The sequence below is a fragment of the Cydia strobilella genome, chromosome 10 (genome assembly GCF_947568885.1).
Source record: "Cydia strobilella chromosome 10, ilCydStro3.1, whole genome shotgun sequence".
Classification (NCBI taxonomy): Eukaryota; Metazoa; Arthropoda; class Insecta; order Lepidoptera; family Tortricidae; genus Cydia; species Cydia strobilella.
Window position 1 is genome coordinate 8,502,450 of NC_086050.1, and position 17,142 is coordinate 8,519,591.

Here is a 17,142-nt window from a genome sequence, read left to right on the forward strand (position 1 = left end):
CGTTAAATTACAAATCAAATCCAAAAAACGCTTTAAATATTTATTATTAAATACCTAGTTATTTTCTTTACAAGGGGGCAAAGTTGTTTAACCCCTCGTGCTAATATTGATACCTGAGCAAGGAAAAGATCCTAAAATTGAACCACGAGCGCAGCAAGTGGTTCGAAAAGTGTAATATTGATGTGAAAAACTTTGAAATCCAGTGGAACGTAACAATTATTTCACCACACCAACGCCAGGACAATACTAACTGTACGACATTACAAATCAAACCTGCAGGTAAACTGTAAATACAGTTTTACAGATATCTGTGTAGATTTAAGCTCTGTACTGTGAATTAATAAAAAAACGCTATTAAATATTCATCATTTTACAGCAAATTCTACCAGCCAACATAAGGAAGTGACTCAAAATTTGCATCTTTATGTCTTACTTTGCCACTCTCGTGGATAAAATGCAACTTTCTCATCAGTTTTTAAATGCAGCCACCAGCCGTTATGAGTGTAGTGTGGAGAAAAAAAATTGTATGGGTGGATTTAGCAAAAAAAATTGTGTCATCAAAATATGTAGGTAATATTAGACGGTATATATATTAAATATGAGCATTCTTTATTTTACTTTAACGCATTCACTGCCAGCAACCCGCCAGGCGGGCGCTCAGACCGTAGTCGCTACATACGGGTTTTCACATGTTATTGGGCTACGCACGCTCGTAGCGCATAGCACTCGCTGGCACTGAATGTGTTAACGAAACATCCCCTCTCTTTTGACTGGTCTGGAAAACGGGATATAGAAATAATTGCAATAGGTATGTTATTAAGCTTTTATATTTGGCTATTTTTGTTAATATAATGTGCTATTTATATGTGGAAACGTAAAATTGGTTGCTGAACTATTTATATCACAGTTGATACAAAAATTAAGTCTAAGTCATATGCAAGTAGTGTTCACTGTAAATAACAAGTCCTAACTAAACTAACGAAACTTACAGAAGTTACAAACATTACCTTCTTCAAGATAAATAGATAAGATACCTACCAATTTAGCCTTAACATGTTGTTTGACTTGTTAACAATACCAAGTACTGACCTAGTACTGAAGTTGGAAGTAGTAGAACGCTAATGGGACTAATAAATAATAATGATTGTTTTACATAGGTACCAATATACAACAAGTAGTACAGTCACGATCAGATATATCAGAGTAGCCAAGGAGCTCAAAACTAACTGAGCAGTGAACATGCACTAACATTTTAAAACTGATTGTTGAGATATTTTTGAACACTGGCGATTCCAATATAGCTGATGGCAAGGCAACTGTTCAATAGCTAATACAGCTGTATAAAATAATAAATTTTATATGGCTATTTAGGTACTATTGAATTCTCCGAAATGAATCTAAATGCACATTAACTTAGTATTACTGACAACAATAAGGTCATGCATTGTTGTTTAAAATAGTTTTCTAATAATTTACCTTGTTACCAGAATTTGTGATATTTTATTTCAATTGCTATACGGGATGTTAAAATTATAAATAATTACCTAACCATAACACTTAGGCCTAGCACTAGTTACAAACTTTCATTTACCAAATCTTTGATCACATTTATTATACTTATACAGAGCACCTATATAACTCTTAACATTTACACTATGGTCTAACGATATCTGTATAAATTCTGTAAGTCTAATTTGCCACGGTAGAAGACCACTTGTACGGCACACTGGTCCTGTATAAATAACTAAATCTGGGTCTGGAATGGAAGGGTACATGAGGTTTAGTCTATAATTCAATTCTTCTACTGTAAGTTCTTTATAGTTTTCTATACTACTACTCTCTGCAGCAATTTGACTCACACATTGTGCAATTTTGGGTCTTCCATCATAAGAATTAAAAATGTTGACAATCACTGTGTGTGCATTCATACCATTGGTATAACCATTTAAATCTGGTTTATTTGCCCATTTAATATAGCCAGGAACACCTTTCTTGTGCTGTTCAATCTTATGAAACAGTTTCTCCTCATCTTGCTTTAGATTACCTGCAAAAAAATATGAAGCATGTAACATTTTTTTTTTTTTTTATTTACTATTAGTTAGCAACTATCCTTACAGGCTAATAAAATATGTGTGTAACATATGGAGTAAGTTAAACATCTGATTTAGATGAAAGTTAACACCAACTGAGCAAACAAGAATACCAATGCATAAAAGTGTTAGCCAAGATACAATCATTCTGACAAGACAAATAGAACGGCAAAGATAAATTGTGGAATTTGTGGATCAGATCTTAGCTTAGTTAAGAACTTTTAGTTGTCAGCAAGGAATAGATAATGCAGACCGTTTAAAAACACCATTGTAGATGGATTTTTTAATCATTTGGAGCCTGATAACTGTACAAGCATTACATAGTTTTAGGTAATGATTTTGTTAGTAATTTGTTAAGAACAGTTCTTTATTTTTTACTAATTGTTCTAACAGACTTGATGATAACAACCAATACTCAAGGTTATTAGATTAGACAATTGCATCATAACAGTGGACTAGAGGTAGATTACTACTGGATACAAAATCAGTTCAGTTCTTGGTCCTTATGGCATCCGTCCATTGGGACAATTTTGCCAGCATCAAGGTTGTAAATGGTTAGATCTGTTTACCTGTGACGTCATACAAGCTGACGTACGGTATCCCGGCCACGAGACTCCAGATCACTACGCGTGCTAGATCGCTGAGAGAGTGGTACTCCGTGTGAGTCAGCACTACCAGATGATGCAACTTCTTTCTCAATCTTGGCACATGTTCCATGACAACACTGATGTCCCTCTTCGTCAGCTCACACGTTGGTAAATCATCCCTCTTAGCCCAAAATTGGTGATAAACATTCTGAACAGCAACAAGTACGTTTACAATCAAATGTACGAGAAATAAAAGAAATTCTCCTAAGAATCTCGACAGCATATTCGATGCATTAACTTGGGCCCTTTAAATAAATGTTAACCACTTGTTTTATTTGATCATTTTAATATTTTCGTGAAATTTTCGGCAAAATTGGACAGATCACACGGCTAGTCAGCCGCTTTTCTAGGTAACCAATCAAAAGCATCAAAGTGTAAATGCAGTGTCGCCAATATTTTAAACCAAAATGAAGGTTCTCATAGACGTAAGTACGGAACTACGAAGTTGGTCCGATCTAGACTTGTTCGAAAGTGTGGAAGATAGCTACAAGTACGTCCGATAAGGATGTAAGTACGGGTTAAAGCGAGAAAGATATATGTAGACCGGACTAAAAACTTCTACTTACCTTATAACAAATCGCATTCAATTTTTCATACAGTGCCGTCTAGCTTTCACGGTTCATGACAGACAGATGGGCAGAACTAGACTGCACACTCGCGTTCGCGCACGAGTGTGGAGGGACTATAGTAGGACTGTCTCATTTGACTCATTTCAAACATAGACAGAGAGAATCATACTATCTTTGTCTTACACTAGTACTAGCACCCAAAAGAAAAGAATAGAATATAATACATTTGTTAACGTCATACAAGGTTACATAAGAGTGTAAAAAAACCGGCCAAGTGCGAGTCGGACTCACACACGAAGGGTTCCGTATCATTAACTATAAAAACGGTCACCCATCCAAGTACTGACCCCGCCCGACGTTGCTTAACTTCGGTCAAAAATCACGTTTGTTGTATGGGAGCCCCACTTAAATCTCTATTTTATTCTGTTTTTAGTATTTGTTGTTATAGCGGCAACCGAAATACATCATCTGTGAAAATTTCAGCGGTCTAGCTATCACAGATCACGAGATACAGCCTGGTGACAGACGGACAGACAGACGGACAGCGGAGTCTTAGTAATAGGGTCCCGTTTTTACCCTTTGGGTACGGAACCCTAAAAAAGGAGCGGACCCCCACTCAGCTTAATGCCACGGCTAGCCGCAGCGTAATGCCACGGCTGGCCGCAGCGCTGATTTTCAGTAGGGACCTAGCATAGACATAGTATAGTAGTTATAGATATGAAACCGAGCGACCAGGGGTAAGAGAAAGACATATTCATGTATTGACAGGTTAATGTATGGCAGCATAATCCTTTTTCTCTTTCACTCTTATAAATTTCGGTATTTCGCTATCGCCTCCTACCTATGCTGCCATAACCCGACCATGAAAAAAAACCCGGTCGGCATGAATCTAGTATAACTGGATCGGTCATGAGGGGTGGGGGAAAATGACCGAACGGGATAGTCTTATGTATCTTTCAGTAGGAGTAGCAGAGAAAGCGCTGTTATTGTTTGTCCTTGTCATAGTTTCACTTTTCTACCGCTGCCACAACCGAGGTTGTGGCAAACAAATAAGTACGTGACATGTCATATTTGTTCGTTGCTTGTTTAACTATTGTTGTTTTGTATGAAATTGTGCTTTCTCATAAAATATAGTGATGGTTAGCGTTTTGAATGCTTGAACTTTGATAAAATAATGGTGAATTGTTCTGTAATCGGCTGTAATGAGCAAAAATATGAGATCATAACCTTTCACACGTAAGTACGGTATTTTACACCTTCCTCTTAACGCAATATGTGAGAAAAACATCGTAAAATTACGTTACACTCAAAGCAATGTAGAATCAAACGATTTTAATAAAAATATCACAATCATTTACTCAAATTAATTATTTGTAAAATTATCCGCCCAAATTACGTACGTAGGTAGGAGTCTGAGATCAGCCATTTTTAAACTACTTCTTAATTTAGCTGCATAACAATCATGTTAGGGATACCAGATGAAAATATCATAATTTTATGGGTAATTTTGACCTCGAAGTTATTTCGTACTTTTAATTCCAAAAAAATAAATAAACAAATGTTGTGAAGATTAAATGTGGTTTACATTAATTGGTGTGATTGCGATTTGTGATTTCTTTAAATTAAAACCTATAATACATTTTATTTAACGTTTGATTTACTAAACATGTTTAGTTTTGTACCACCTGCGCGAATTATAGGAGCTATTTCATTGTTCATACGCCTAAAAAGAACGGCCCATTGACATTTTATTTAACAATTTTTTAATACCGTCAAACAAGCTAACTTTGGCTCCAGGGTAATCGCCCCAACGTGATATCAAATATTGGGCAAATTTTTACCAATATGGTATCCCCACGTTTATGACGTCATCTATGTCTATCCCTTACGAGCGCACGCGGTAGGCCGCATCTATAGAAATATACTAGATCTATGCCGGTCGGTGATAAGGACAAAGCATGGCACTATTTTCTCATTCCTCTTATAGGAATCGCAATAAGACTATCTTTCTCTATCAAAGAGTGTCAGGCCCTCGGGACCTAGGGACCTAACTAATAACTAAAAGGATAAGTATAGTTTTTTTTTTGTTCTTATTTACTGACAAATGGACAATTTGGTTTGACCAACTATATATCCAAGTAGTCGTGCAAAACTGCAAATCGTGCAATATATAGTTGGTCAAGCAAATCTTGTCAGTAGAAAAAGGCGCGAAATTCAAATTTTCTATGGGACAATATCCCTTCGCGCCTACATTTTTCAAATTTGCCGCCTTTTTCTACTGACAAGATTTGCTTGACCAACTATAATTATACGGTATTGTGCAACACTATTGTATCCGTTTCCGTAAACCGCCATCTTTGTTTCTTTCGCTTGTCAGAATTGACTGATAAGGTTAGTATTTCCTGGATTTACTACTTAATTTATAAAATTTACAAGTTTAGGGTGAGTTTAAGTGTCTTTAAGCATAAAATATGCAGTTATTTCTATGTAATTGTTAAAATTTCAGTGCTATGTATTAAAACATCGCCGAAGTGCATTTGCGTGGTGCGACCATGCTGTTGCTTATAGCCTTTTCTATTTCATAGGCCTCAAGATGCAGCTTCACATCAGAGGACAGTCTACGCACGTTCTAGACGTCAATGGACAAGAATCCATTGGTCTGATTAAGGTATGTCTCAAAATGTTTTGGTGAAAATTCCTTCACGGTATCATGGTAGTTACTGTATAATCGTTTTTCCTTATTCTATGCAATAACTGCTGACTATTGAATTGTTAATGTATCATCACATTGCCTGCTACTTGTGTTTTTTGAGTTAGTCCCTAAAATCGACATCAAGTGTTAAAATTGCATCCGAGCATTTTTAGGTTATGTAAGTAACATACTTTGTATAAGTATACGTCATTATTTACATTAGATTTGTATTCCACCTGTACAATTTCTTGCGTCTCACTCTCTCACAAAGCAAAATGTCAGACGCAAATACATAAATAAAATCACTATTTCAGACAAAAATCCATATAAAAATTATGCTAGAATTTAAACTTAAACTAACATTAATCTCACCTTATAAAATCATCAAATACCTAAACTTGAGACATTCTGCTACCTAGTGTACAACTTGACAATGACAATTTTTTTGTGTAATTGAAATATACAAACATTCGTCAATTTCAGGAGCGCCTGCGCGCCCTTGAGGGAGTTGAGGCCGAGGAGGTGACCCTCTCGCTCTGCGGCGCTCCCCTTGAGGACTCCTGCCTCGTATCTGAGCTCTCATCTGCTGAGCTGGACTTCACAGTGCCACTGCTCGGTGGTAAAGTGCACGGATCCCTGGCTCGTGCTGGTAAGACACTCAATTTATAATAGAAACTCAATGTATCCTCTAAAATCCCAGTGGTAGTGTACAAGTACAAATTAAATTCGAATTTTGAACTTTTATATAGAAATAAAAAAGTTCCAAATTGAAAGCACAAAGATTGCCCTGGGTGAGGTTTAAGACAGATCAGTTCTAATATCAAAATCTGGTTAATTTTTTATTTATAATTATATTCTTATGGTAGGTAATATCTATAAACTTTACTCTCAAAACCGAAATAATAGTAGTGTGTCTATTGAAATATCACAAATTAAAAATATTTTCATAGAAAGTAATTTAATTTGTTCTTAGAACTTTACTCTCCTTTGGGAGGAACTCCAGCATATTGGTTTTGTTTCCATACAGAAAATAATTAATATATTTTAACACATTGAATGCCGAAAACCCGACTCTGGTATTTTAAGGTTTCGTGGCCTGGCGCGGATGTCTTGTGTGGCTGGGTGGCAATGAATGTGTTAAATGTAGTTTTATGATTGCACTGATGCACTAACCCAAATAGCATGTTACTATCACTAGATAACATCAAGTGAACAGCCCTGACAATAACATAACATATGTTTACAGTACATATGGTGCTACTTTACCGCACTAGTGCGATGATTAGCACATTACGCAACTATGTCGAAAATTTAAAGGACCATATGTACTGTAAAACGTTGTACGATACATGTGCGAATAGGTGTTTTAATTTATCGCCACTCATTGCGTATTTCCTATTTTTCGCACTTGTATCGTAATGTACTATTAATCCATAATTTAATAGACTCGTAAAATAATTAACTACTAGTTTGTTATCGGCATTAACACCGGCAGTTATAAAAAAAAAACAATACTTAAAATATTGATCTCATCACTACACAATCCCCCGCCGTGTCTGTCTGTTTGTATGTATGTTCGCGATAAACTCGAAAACTACTGAACGGATTCTCATGCGCTTTTCACCTATCAGTAGAGTGATTTTTGAGGAAGGTTTATGTGTATAATTTGTTAAGGTTTTGTGTAACCCGTGCGAAGCTATATGTATAAACTAATTCACACCTAGAAAAACCTCATAAAATCTCATACCATTGTATGTGCAAAGTTTCATTACAATCCAAACTGTAGCGTATTTTTAAAATGGGAACGAAACTCCGTTTGTATGGGAAGGTGCAATTCGGCCGAGCTTGCTGGGGATGGGGACTCTTAAGAATTAAGAAATAAATAATAAAAGTCATATCAGCTATAAGAAGGAGAACAAGAACTCGACAATGGTTTGTTGTGCCCTCATCCACTAACTTGCCCATAGGCGACTACGCGTTTATCGCACGTTCGCGCGAACTGGAGATAATCGCGTAGTCGCGTTCAGTGGCGTAACAAGGGGGTAGGGGGGGGGGCGAAGGGGGCAAGTGCTCCGGGCGCCAAAATGGACAAAAGGCAGCAGCAAGGAAACTTTTGTCAGTCGTCAGGGGGCGCAAATTTGGTGACTGCCCCGCGGGCGCCATATCCTCTAGCTATGCCCCTGGTCGCGTTGTATTAGGACAACCTTAATTATTGAACCACTGAGCAAGCAAGAAAGATAAGCTCCCAAGTCCCTGGACCTGCTGTTTAGTCATACTTGTTATGGCCATTTTTTGCCCGGATGCTGCACTTCATGATAAAAGCAAGCGGCTTTGCACAGTGCTAGTAGCGACCAAACTGAGTGATTTGACCCGCAGCAGCGCAAGTTTCACCCCTTAGGAACAGAGATGGCGCCACTTCTTTAAAAATATTTCAAAAAATTCTACAAGCTAAACCAATGAACCGATTTAAATGTTTAATATCTCAAATGAAAGCTCATTATATACATTACTTTCAAAAAAATACTCAAAAAATATATACTGATTACTTTCGACAAAAAACGGCATCTTAAGTTTTTTTTTTTACTTGTTTGATATTTTTTACTTGGTTTCTCAAAAAAAATGTATGAAACATGAATAGTTTAATAAATATATATATAGTACTGAGTATATAAAAGTATTACAAAAAAACCCGACACCGATACCTTTCATTCTTCACGAAATATTTAAGTTCAATTATACACGTTCTTACAAATAAATCCTTTAAAAGAAATCTTCAACCGCAGTAAGTGCACTGATTTGAATATGAAATGTGTCATATGAAAATAAATCACCCAATTTATTTTAATAAATAAAAAATTTATAAATAAAAACTGAATAAAGTTTTTTCCTGGTGGTGAATTACAAAAAATATATAACAAATCTAAAATTAGGAATTATTTTTATTTAAAGTGACTACATTTGTAAACAAAAAACTTAAATGTCCTCTTCAGGTTCATATTAAATTTCATATTTATTTATTGCAACCATGGTTTTATAGGTATTACAAATTCTTGGCAGTTCCACATGGACCCCGTGGGGGCATAGCAATATTACATGCATACTTAGGATCTAATCTTAAATCCTATGTGTATAATATAAAAGTAGGTCAATTTAGTAGTTTTTATACATATAAGCCGAATTGAATCAGATAATTGTCAGATAATTGTCAGTGTATTAAATACAAAAATAAACGGGCAACTAATTATTATTAGGTGATGTCAAATTATATGGTTCACCGGTAGATGTAAAACTGAAAAAGAAAAGTCGTTTTGAAGTACTCGTACCATTCCAATACTACAAAATCACTGATCATACATGAACTGGTTGCTGTAGATTACTGTTGAATTATTTACCATTAAACCTATAATTTTGTGCCAGACCTATAATTAGTGATCAGCATGCAAAATAACCCTGGATTGAAAATTACATTAACCAACTTTTGATTTGTACAGCCACATTTGCATGATTTACACTGGGCTATGCATGGCCAGCTGACGCGACGACACCCACAATGCATAGTTTCGCAGCCAGATTTGCAGCCACAATGGTCCAAGAGGCTTAATTGAGACCAAATCGCTGTAACTGCCGACCATTCCGGAGTCCAACTCTCTTTTTCCTCAGTCCATCCCCGAAAAGATGTACATGGTATAAAAACTTCTGGTTTCAGAGCGTTTCCCCATATATGGCCCTCTTGGTAAGCTGCTCGAAGTGCATGCTGATGTAGGTTGGCAGGTTCTAATTTCTCGGCCAAATCAGATTTGTTCCCTGAACGACGCCCTCCATTGACTGACAACGAAGGTGGACAAATTTGGTTTTCGTACTGGAAGAATTCGTTCAGATCAAGCTGCCTTTCTCTGGCCACTATAAAAAGACGGGAAAATAGGAGTATGTCAACTTTTAAGTTTTTGATTTTGTCAGTTGTCAGGTGTGTAACTACATATTTTAATTTTAGTATAAAGTTACCTGTAGATTTGTGTTATTGTTTGGCCAAACGGAACACATAAACGTAAATGAAGTTCACAAATATTTGTTTGCTTCAAAAGACAAGCTTGTGACAAGCCTGCCACCTACATCAGCTGCTCTCTATAAACATGCACTTCGAGCGGCTTACCAAGCGGGCCATATATGGGGAAACGCTATGAAACAAGAAGTTTCCATACCATGTCCATCTTCTTGGGGATGGACTGAGGAAAAAGAGAGTTGGACTCCGGAATGGTCGGCAGTTACAGCGATTTGGTCGCAATTAAGCCTCTTGGACCATTGTGGCTGCAAATCTGGCTGCGAAACTATGCGTTGTGAGTGTCGTCGCGTCAGCTTACCATGCACAGCCCAGTGTAAATCATGCAAAGGTGGCTGTACAAATCAAAAGTAAGTTAATGTAATTTTCAATCCAGAGTTATTTTGCATGCTGACCACTGATTATAGGTCTGGCACAAAATTATAGGTTTAATGGTAATCAACTAGGCACAAAAATAATTCAACAGTAAATCTACAGGCACAAAAATTATCCAACAGTAATCTACAGCAACCAGTTCATGTATGATCGGTGATTTTGTAGTATTGAAATGGTACGAGTACTTCTCAAAACGACTTTTTTTTCAGTTCTACATCTACCGGTGAACCGGAAGAGGACATTTAAGTTTTTTGTTTACAAATGTAGTCACTTTAAATAAAAATAATTCCTAATTTTAGATTTGTTATATTTTTTTGTAATTCAGCACCAGGAAAAAACTTTATTCAGTTTTTATTTATTAATTTTTTATTTATTAAAATAAATTGGGTGATTTCTTTTCATATGACACATTTCATATTAAAATCAGTGCACTTACTGCGGTTGAAGATTTCTTTTAAAGAATTTATTTGTAAGAACGTGCATAATTGAACTTAAATATTTCGCGAAGAATGAAAGGTATCGGTGTCGGGTTTTTTTGTAATACTTTTATATACTCAGTACTATATATATATTTATTAAACTATTCATGTTCCATATTTTTTTTTTATGAAATCAAGTAAAAACTATCAATCGAGTAAGAAAAAAAACTTAAGATGCCGTTTTTTGCCAAAAGTATTCAGTATATGTTTTTTGAATATTTTTTTATAAGTAGTATATATAATGAGCTTTTATTTGAGATATTAAACATTAAAATCGGTCGAATAGTTTAGCTTGTAGAATTATTTGGAATATATCTTGAAGAAATTTACACTCACATTCAAACTTTCATATTTCGAGAAGTATGAGAGATATGGGTGTCGGGTTTTTTTTATAATACTTGTTATTTATTCAGTAATATATACATGCATTAAACTATTCATATTCCATACAATTTTTTTGAGAAATCAAGTAAAAACTATCACTCGAGTAAAAAAACAAACTTAAAATTCCCGTTTTTATCAAAAGTATTGAGTATATATTTTCTGAGTATTTTTTTAAAAGTAATATATATATAATGCGCTTTCATTTGAGATATTAAACATTTAAATCGGTTCATTGGTTTAGCTTGTAGAATTTTTTGAAATATTTTTTAAAGAAGTGGCGCCATCTCTGTTCCTAAGGGGTGAAACTGCCGCTGCTGCGGGTCAAATCGCTCAGTTTGGTCCCTACTATCACTGTGCAGAGCGGCTTGCTTTTATCATGAAGTGCAGCATTTTGTTCATAACAAGTATGACTAGTTTGGTTAGACTGAGAACTCTGTACATAGTTATTATTTATTCTGTGTCACTAGTTAAGATATGTAACGTTATTTCCTTATAGGTAAGGTGAAGGGCCAGACCCCGAAGGTTGAGAAGCAGCAAAAGAAGAAGAAGAAGACCGGCCGCGCCAAGCGCAGGATCCAGTACAACAGGAGGTAAATATAGTTAATTCCTTGCCTATGTTGTTAATAAGGTCAATGTGGAGAAGACTGTGTACAAGCTCTTCCGTCGCACCTAGCTCTTGTGTTCGTACACATACTCCATTTAAAGAAGGTTGTTAGAGCAGAAGGAGTGAACGCTCTTCCTTTCTCGCGAAATCGTGTCTGAGCGAAATACAGTCGTATTCAAATACGAGAGCTCTTGCCCTATGACGGTCTTTTAAAATTGCGGCTGCTTTACGGTCGGAATTACTCAATTTTTGCTTGCTATGGAACAAATTTTATTTCATTTAATATCTATGAATTTTTCTTCCACAGATTCGTGAACGTTGTGCAGACCTTCGGCCGTCGCCGCGGACCTAACTCCAACTCGTAGGTTAAAAATATTGTATATAAAATGCAAATATAACATCTTGTTTGCACCACCTCGTTTTTTTTCTGTTTCTTCCCTCTTTATCCCTCTGTGGCAACTTGATAAAAATAATGAGAACATTACTAAATTAATTTGAAATGCTTGGAACACAATTTTTGACTTTGTAGCTTTGTTTGGACTAGTTAGGTGAACATATCAAAGGTCCCCGGCCAGAACCCTGATGCTGGGGGGGAGAGGGGGGTTTGAAGGTTCCATTTTTCGGTTTTTTGATTATATCTCGGAAACTATGCGTCTGAGCGAGTTGGCCACTTATACCAAATGAAAAGAGATTTAATTTGTTACAAGTTTTATTCAGTCAAGTTTTTCGATATCTTGTATAGTTTTTGAGATATCCGCTCTTGAAGGTTTATTGAGGGCTCTCATTTTTATCTTGATTATGTACATAAGTGAAGCTGCTAGGCCGGGTTTGGGATCGTTTCGTGTAAATCGGGGGTGCTGAATTCATTTATGGTATCAACATTGCGAGCATCAAGCGGATTGTGAGATTTGTGAGTAAATTCGAAAAAAAATAATCAAGACAGTCACTGAGATAACGCAGGAAATGTGATGAAAAGGGTTCACATCTGCCATGCTGCTAGAGGTGGACATTTGTCTGACATTATTTTCCATGTTAAACTGCCGACCCTAAATACTATATTTAACAAGGAATACTTAACATTTTTTTATATTTCATCATCATCTTGCCACGGCTCCATGGGAGCCTGGGGTCCGCTTGGCAACTAATCCCAAGAATTGGCGTAGGCACTAGTTTTTACGAAAGCGACTGCCATCTGACCGTCCAACCCAGAGGGGAAACTAGGCCTTGTCGGGATTAGTCCGGTTTCCTCACGATGTTTTCCTTCACCGAAAAGCGACTGGTAAATATCAAATGATATTTCGTACATAAGTTCCGAAAAACTCATTGGTACGAGCCGGGGCTTGAACCCGCGACCTCCGGATTGCAAGTCGCACGCTCTTACCGCTATGAGAATAAAATTACAAAACAAGTATATACCTGTTATTTGGCCACCCTGTATAAATAAAACGTTATTTAATACGATATTTCACTAAAAAACTTTTTTATATACACACATATCACCCTTAACCCTTGATGCTTTCAAAATCCGAAACACGGTTTCAACATCGCCTCCTTGCTATGATGCCTTAACCCATGGGCGCCGCCAGGATTACTTTCAGGGAGGTGCATACCTATGTGAAATAGAAGCACTTGATGTCTACGTTTTTTTTTCAATGTGGAACGACCATTCAAAGTGTATGTCCAATTTAACTTATAATATAATAACATTTATTTGTTTATTTATTCGTTGATAGCTTGCTCTTTGCTGATGACGCAGCCTTCGTCGCCACATCGCAGTTTGAGCTTCAAACTATTATGGACAAGTTTTCTCGTGCCTGTGCTCTGTTCTCGATGTCCATTAATCCCCGGAAAACTGTTGTGCTGGCTCAAGGGTGTGCAGAAATACCGACAATCCTGTTGGAGGGCGCCCCGCTGGAGTCAGTCGACAAGTTTTGCTACCTCGGGTCGACTGTGTCTAGCAATCTCACCGGATGCAGAAATCGACGTTCGAATCGGAAAAGCCGCAACGATGTTTGGGAAGTTGAGTGCAAGAGTATGGCAAAACAAACATCTAACCAGGAAAACCAAGATGGTTGTCTATCAAACGTGCATCCTGAGCATACTCTTGTACGGGGCTGAGACCTGGACATCGTATGCCAAGCACGAACGTCGTCTCAACGCTTTCCACATGCGCTGCATCCGGAACATATTGGGCATATCTTGGAAGGACAGGGTCACGAACGAGAGGGTTCTTGAGATTGCTCAGCTGCCCAGCCTCTTTGCGCTGCTAAAGCAGAGACGCTTACGCTGGCTGGGGCATGTGCATCGTATGCAACCTTCTCGTTTGCCGCGGCGTGTTTTGCTTGGCGCCATAGCTGATGCCAAGAGAAGCGTCGGTCGACCGATGCTACGGCATAAGGACTGCGCCAAGCGAGACATGCACGCCTTCAACATCCCGGTTCATCAATGGGAGAAGCTTGCCGAGGACAGAGATAAGTGGCGCAAACAGGTGTCCGACGGTAGTAAAATCCACGATGACGCTTGGTTTAAGACACTCGCCAGTAAGCGAGCCAAGCGTCATCAGCGCGACAACTGTTCGCCACGGGCACACTACACCTGCCTGGCTTGCGGTCGTGGTTGCCGCTCCCGTATTGGCTTACACAGCCATGTGAAACGTTGTCACCCTACCTGACACTGTCTGTATAGTCTGCAATAGACTGAAAGGCCTATGATGATAATAACATAAGTCAGGTCATATTTTTGACAAAATCGATTTCGACTGGCAAATCATGTTACTTTTTGGCAACTGGGTTTTTTAACCTAATTTGACACCGCTGAATCTGAATTTGCCGGTTGCTCGATCGAAATCTTGACCGGAAGTGAGATATTCATGATGGCGGCCATTATTACCGACCCTAAATCCTAATGAGTTCCTTGTATGGAGACCCATATTTTTTATAATAATTATTGCAGAAAATAGCAGTAATAATAATACGTATTTTCTGAAAGTTTGGAGTACCCACCTGCTATGGTTCCAAATATACAGCCATTTAAAGATTAAACAAAAGCTTTTTTAGGTTTTCGTAAATAACTCGTAAACGGTGGCGCATAGAAAAAAATGTTCTTCTTAACAAGTAATCTCTTAGGCTAAAGGTGATATGGTTTAATATAATTATATATTCGTACCTATTCTAATATTTTTCATACTAGACGCTTTTTTTTTCACCAAATGTGTCTTACTCCGCGCACATAGATTAAAGGTTTCAAATGCGTGCTAAAAGATTCAACCATTGAATAAATATTAAAATAAATAAATATATTTAAAAAAATAAAGGATAATTAAAGCCGAGTGAGTTAATTTGTAACATAACGCGGCCTTACAACTGGGAATTCGTATTGCGGTGCGGCGCTGACGATGATATTTTCCACCTTTAAAGGACTGTATGTTTTGAACCATACCAAATAGGTACTCAATTTTTTCAGAATATTCGTGTTATTTATAACTAAGGTATGTACAGAGGGGCAATTTCGACTGCGGGAAATTTTAACTAATCGAAATATCTTCCATGTTTTACATTATTAACTAGAGTGCCATAATATGTCCGGATAGCGAAAAAGATTGTTCATAATATATCACCACAGACAGTGTTAATAGACCGAATGCTTTCTGAGTTACGTGGCTATTTTGTTTTCGACGAAATTCGTTGTAGGCACGTGCGAGTTGGCTCTTCAAATATTCTATAAAAATAGTGGTTTTTAATAGGTCTTTACAAGTTTTTCAAAGGTGAGCCATATTTATAGCCTATGCTATGTTTGTATATCACTGCATCTAATGTAGTTTATGTTTTAATAGTAATTTGGCGATAATTTAAATAACCCCGCTAAAATTGAGATGGCGGCTAATTTCGACTACATATTTGGTAGTTGGCCGGAATTGGCCGGTTTTTTCCTATGCGTTTTCTTTAACCCGACCATGAAGAAGATTTTGTTTTAAATAAATTGAAGTGAAAAAATACCCAGTCGGTGATAAAGACAAAGCATGGCACCATTTTCTCTTTCCTCTTATAGGAATCGCAATAAGACTATCTTTCTCTATCAAAGAGTGTCAGGCCCTTGTATATTTCAGTAGGAGTAGCAGAGAAAGCGCTGTTTCCCACTGTAAATTTAGTATGGTTTGTGGTGGGCTACAAATCTACTCGACCAATCATATTGTCGCATTGCGTATGTTCTGTCGGTTCTGTCCCTCGTGGGCGTGGGTGGGGTGGGTGGGTGGTCTATGCTTTTTTCGAACTGTCAAAACGATTAATAGAAATTGTGTTTAAAAATAACTGCTGTCTACGTTTCTCTATATAATCTTCTGGGGCCAAGACATAGTATATACAAGTAGTTATAGACGCGCCACCGAGCGACCGGGGGTAAGAGAAAGAATATTCATATAAAATTTGGGCAGCATAGGATTTTTTTCTCTTTCACTTATAAATTTCGGTATTTCGCCATCGCCTCCTACCTATGATGCCACCCGGTCGATGATAAGGACAAAGCATGGCACTATTTTCTCTTTCCTCTTATAGGAATCGCAATAAGACTATCTTTCTCTATCAAAGAGTGTCAGGCCCTTGTCTGGGGCCCATTTCTCGAACGGTATTAGTCTACTAATATTATCAGTCCACGAACTGTCAAATCGTATGGGTTACCATAGCAACACGCTAATAATATTAGAATAATACCGTTCGAGAAACGGGCCCCTGGTAGTGCTTTATTTCTAGCATGGTGTAATAGTACATTACGTTACGATAAAAGTGCGAAAAATAGGAAATTCGTAACGAGTGGCGATAAATTAAAACACGACCGAAGGGAGTATTTTAAATCGACAGGAGTTAGTTTTCCTGTTTTTCCCTTATATATATATAAAAACATTTGACGACTTGTTTGTACACTTTTTAGGGTTCCGTATACTCGAAGGGTAAAAAACGGGACCCTATTACATACTAAGACTCCTCTGTCCGTCTGTCTCATGAATCGTGATAGCTAGACATATGGAGACAGTTGAAATTTTCACACATGATGTATTTCTGTTGCCGCTATAACAACAAATACTTACTAAAAAGTTAAAATAATAAAAAGTGTAATCATATTATTTTCTGATTCTACCTATTCGACCTAAAATTTGAGTTTTATATATATGTTGGAAAATAAACGAAAAGCAATTATAAACGTGGAATTCGGTCTGTGTCAATATTTAAGCGGCTAATTCACTCCTAATTTC

General features: G+C 37.1%; 2 protein-coding genes across 3 annotated transcripts in view; one reads left to right on the forward strand and one right to left on the reverse strand.

Moving 5' to 3' along the window:
* Positions 1-811: 811 nt before the first annotated feature.
* LOC134744953 (dehydrodolichyl diphosphate synthase complex subunit NUS1) lies at positions 812-3,121 on the reverse strand. The gene is made up of 2 exons (XM_063678900.1): positions 2,660-3,121; positions 812-2,044 (listed from the first exon to the last, which is right to left on the reverse strand). The coding sequence occupies exons 1-2, from the start codon at positions 2,958-2,960 to the stop codon at positions 1,584-1,586; spliced, it is 762 nt and encodes a 253-aa protein (XP_063534970.1). The 5' UTR covers positions 2,961-3,121; the 3' UTR covers positions 812-1,583.
* A 2,507-nt stretch (positions 3,122-5,628) lies between these two features.
* Positions 5,629-17,142, forward strand: part of LOC134744704 (ubiquitin-like FUBI-ribosomal protein eS30 fusion protein) — a 105,603-nt gene continuing 94,089 nt past the window's right edge. The window contains exons 1-5 of one of the 2 annotated variants that reach the window (XM_063678620.1): positions 5,629-5,697; positions 5,892-5,974; positions 6,482-6,647; positions 11,790-11,883; positions 12,205-12,300. In XM_063678620.1, coding sequence (XP_063534690.1) covers positions 5,900-5,974; positions 6,482-6,647; positions 11,790-11,883; positions 12,205-12,262 — 393 coding nt within the window. In that variant the 5' untranslated portion in view covers positions 5,629-5,697; positions 5,892-5,899 and the 3' untranslated portion in view covers positions 12,263-12,300. Of the gene's footprint in view, positions 5,698-5,891; positions 5,975-6,481; positions 6,648-11,789; positions 11,884-12,204; positions 12,312-17,142 lie in introns of those variants that run through there. The other variant, XM_063678619.1, reaches the window with a different exon arrangement.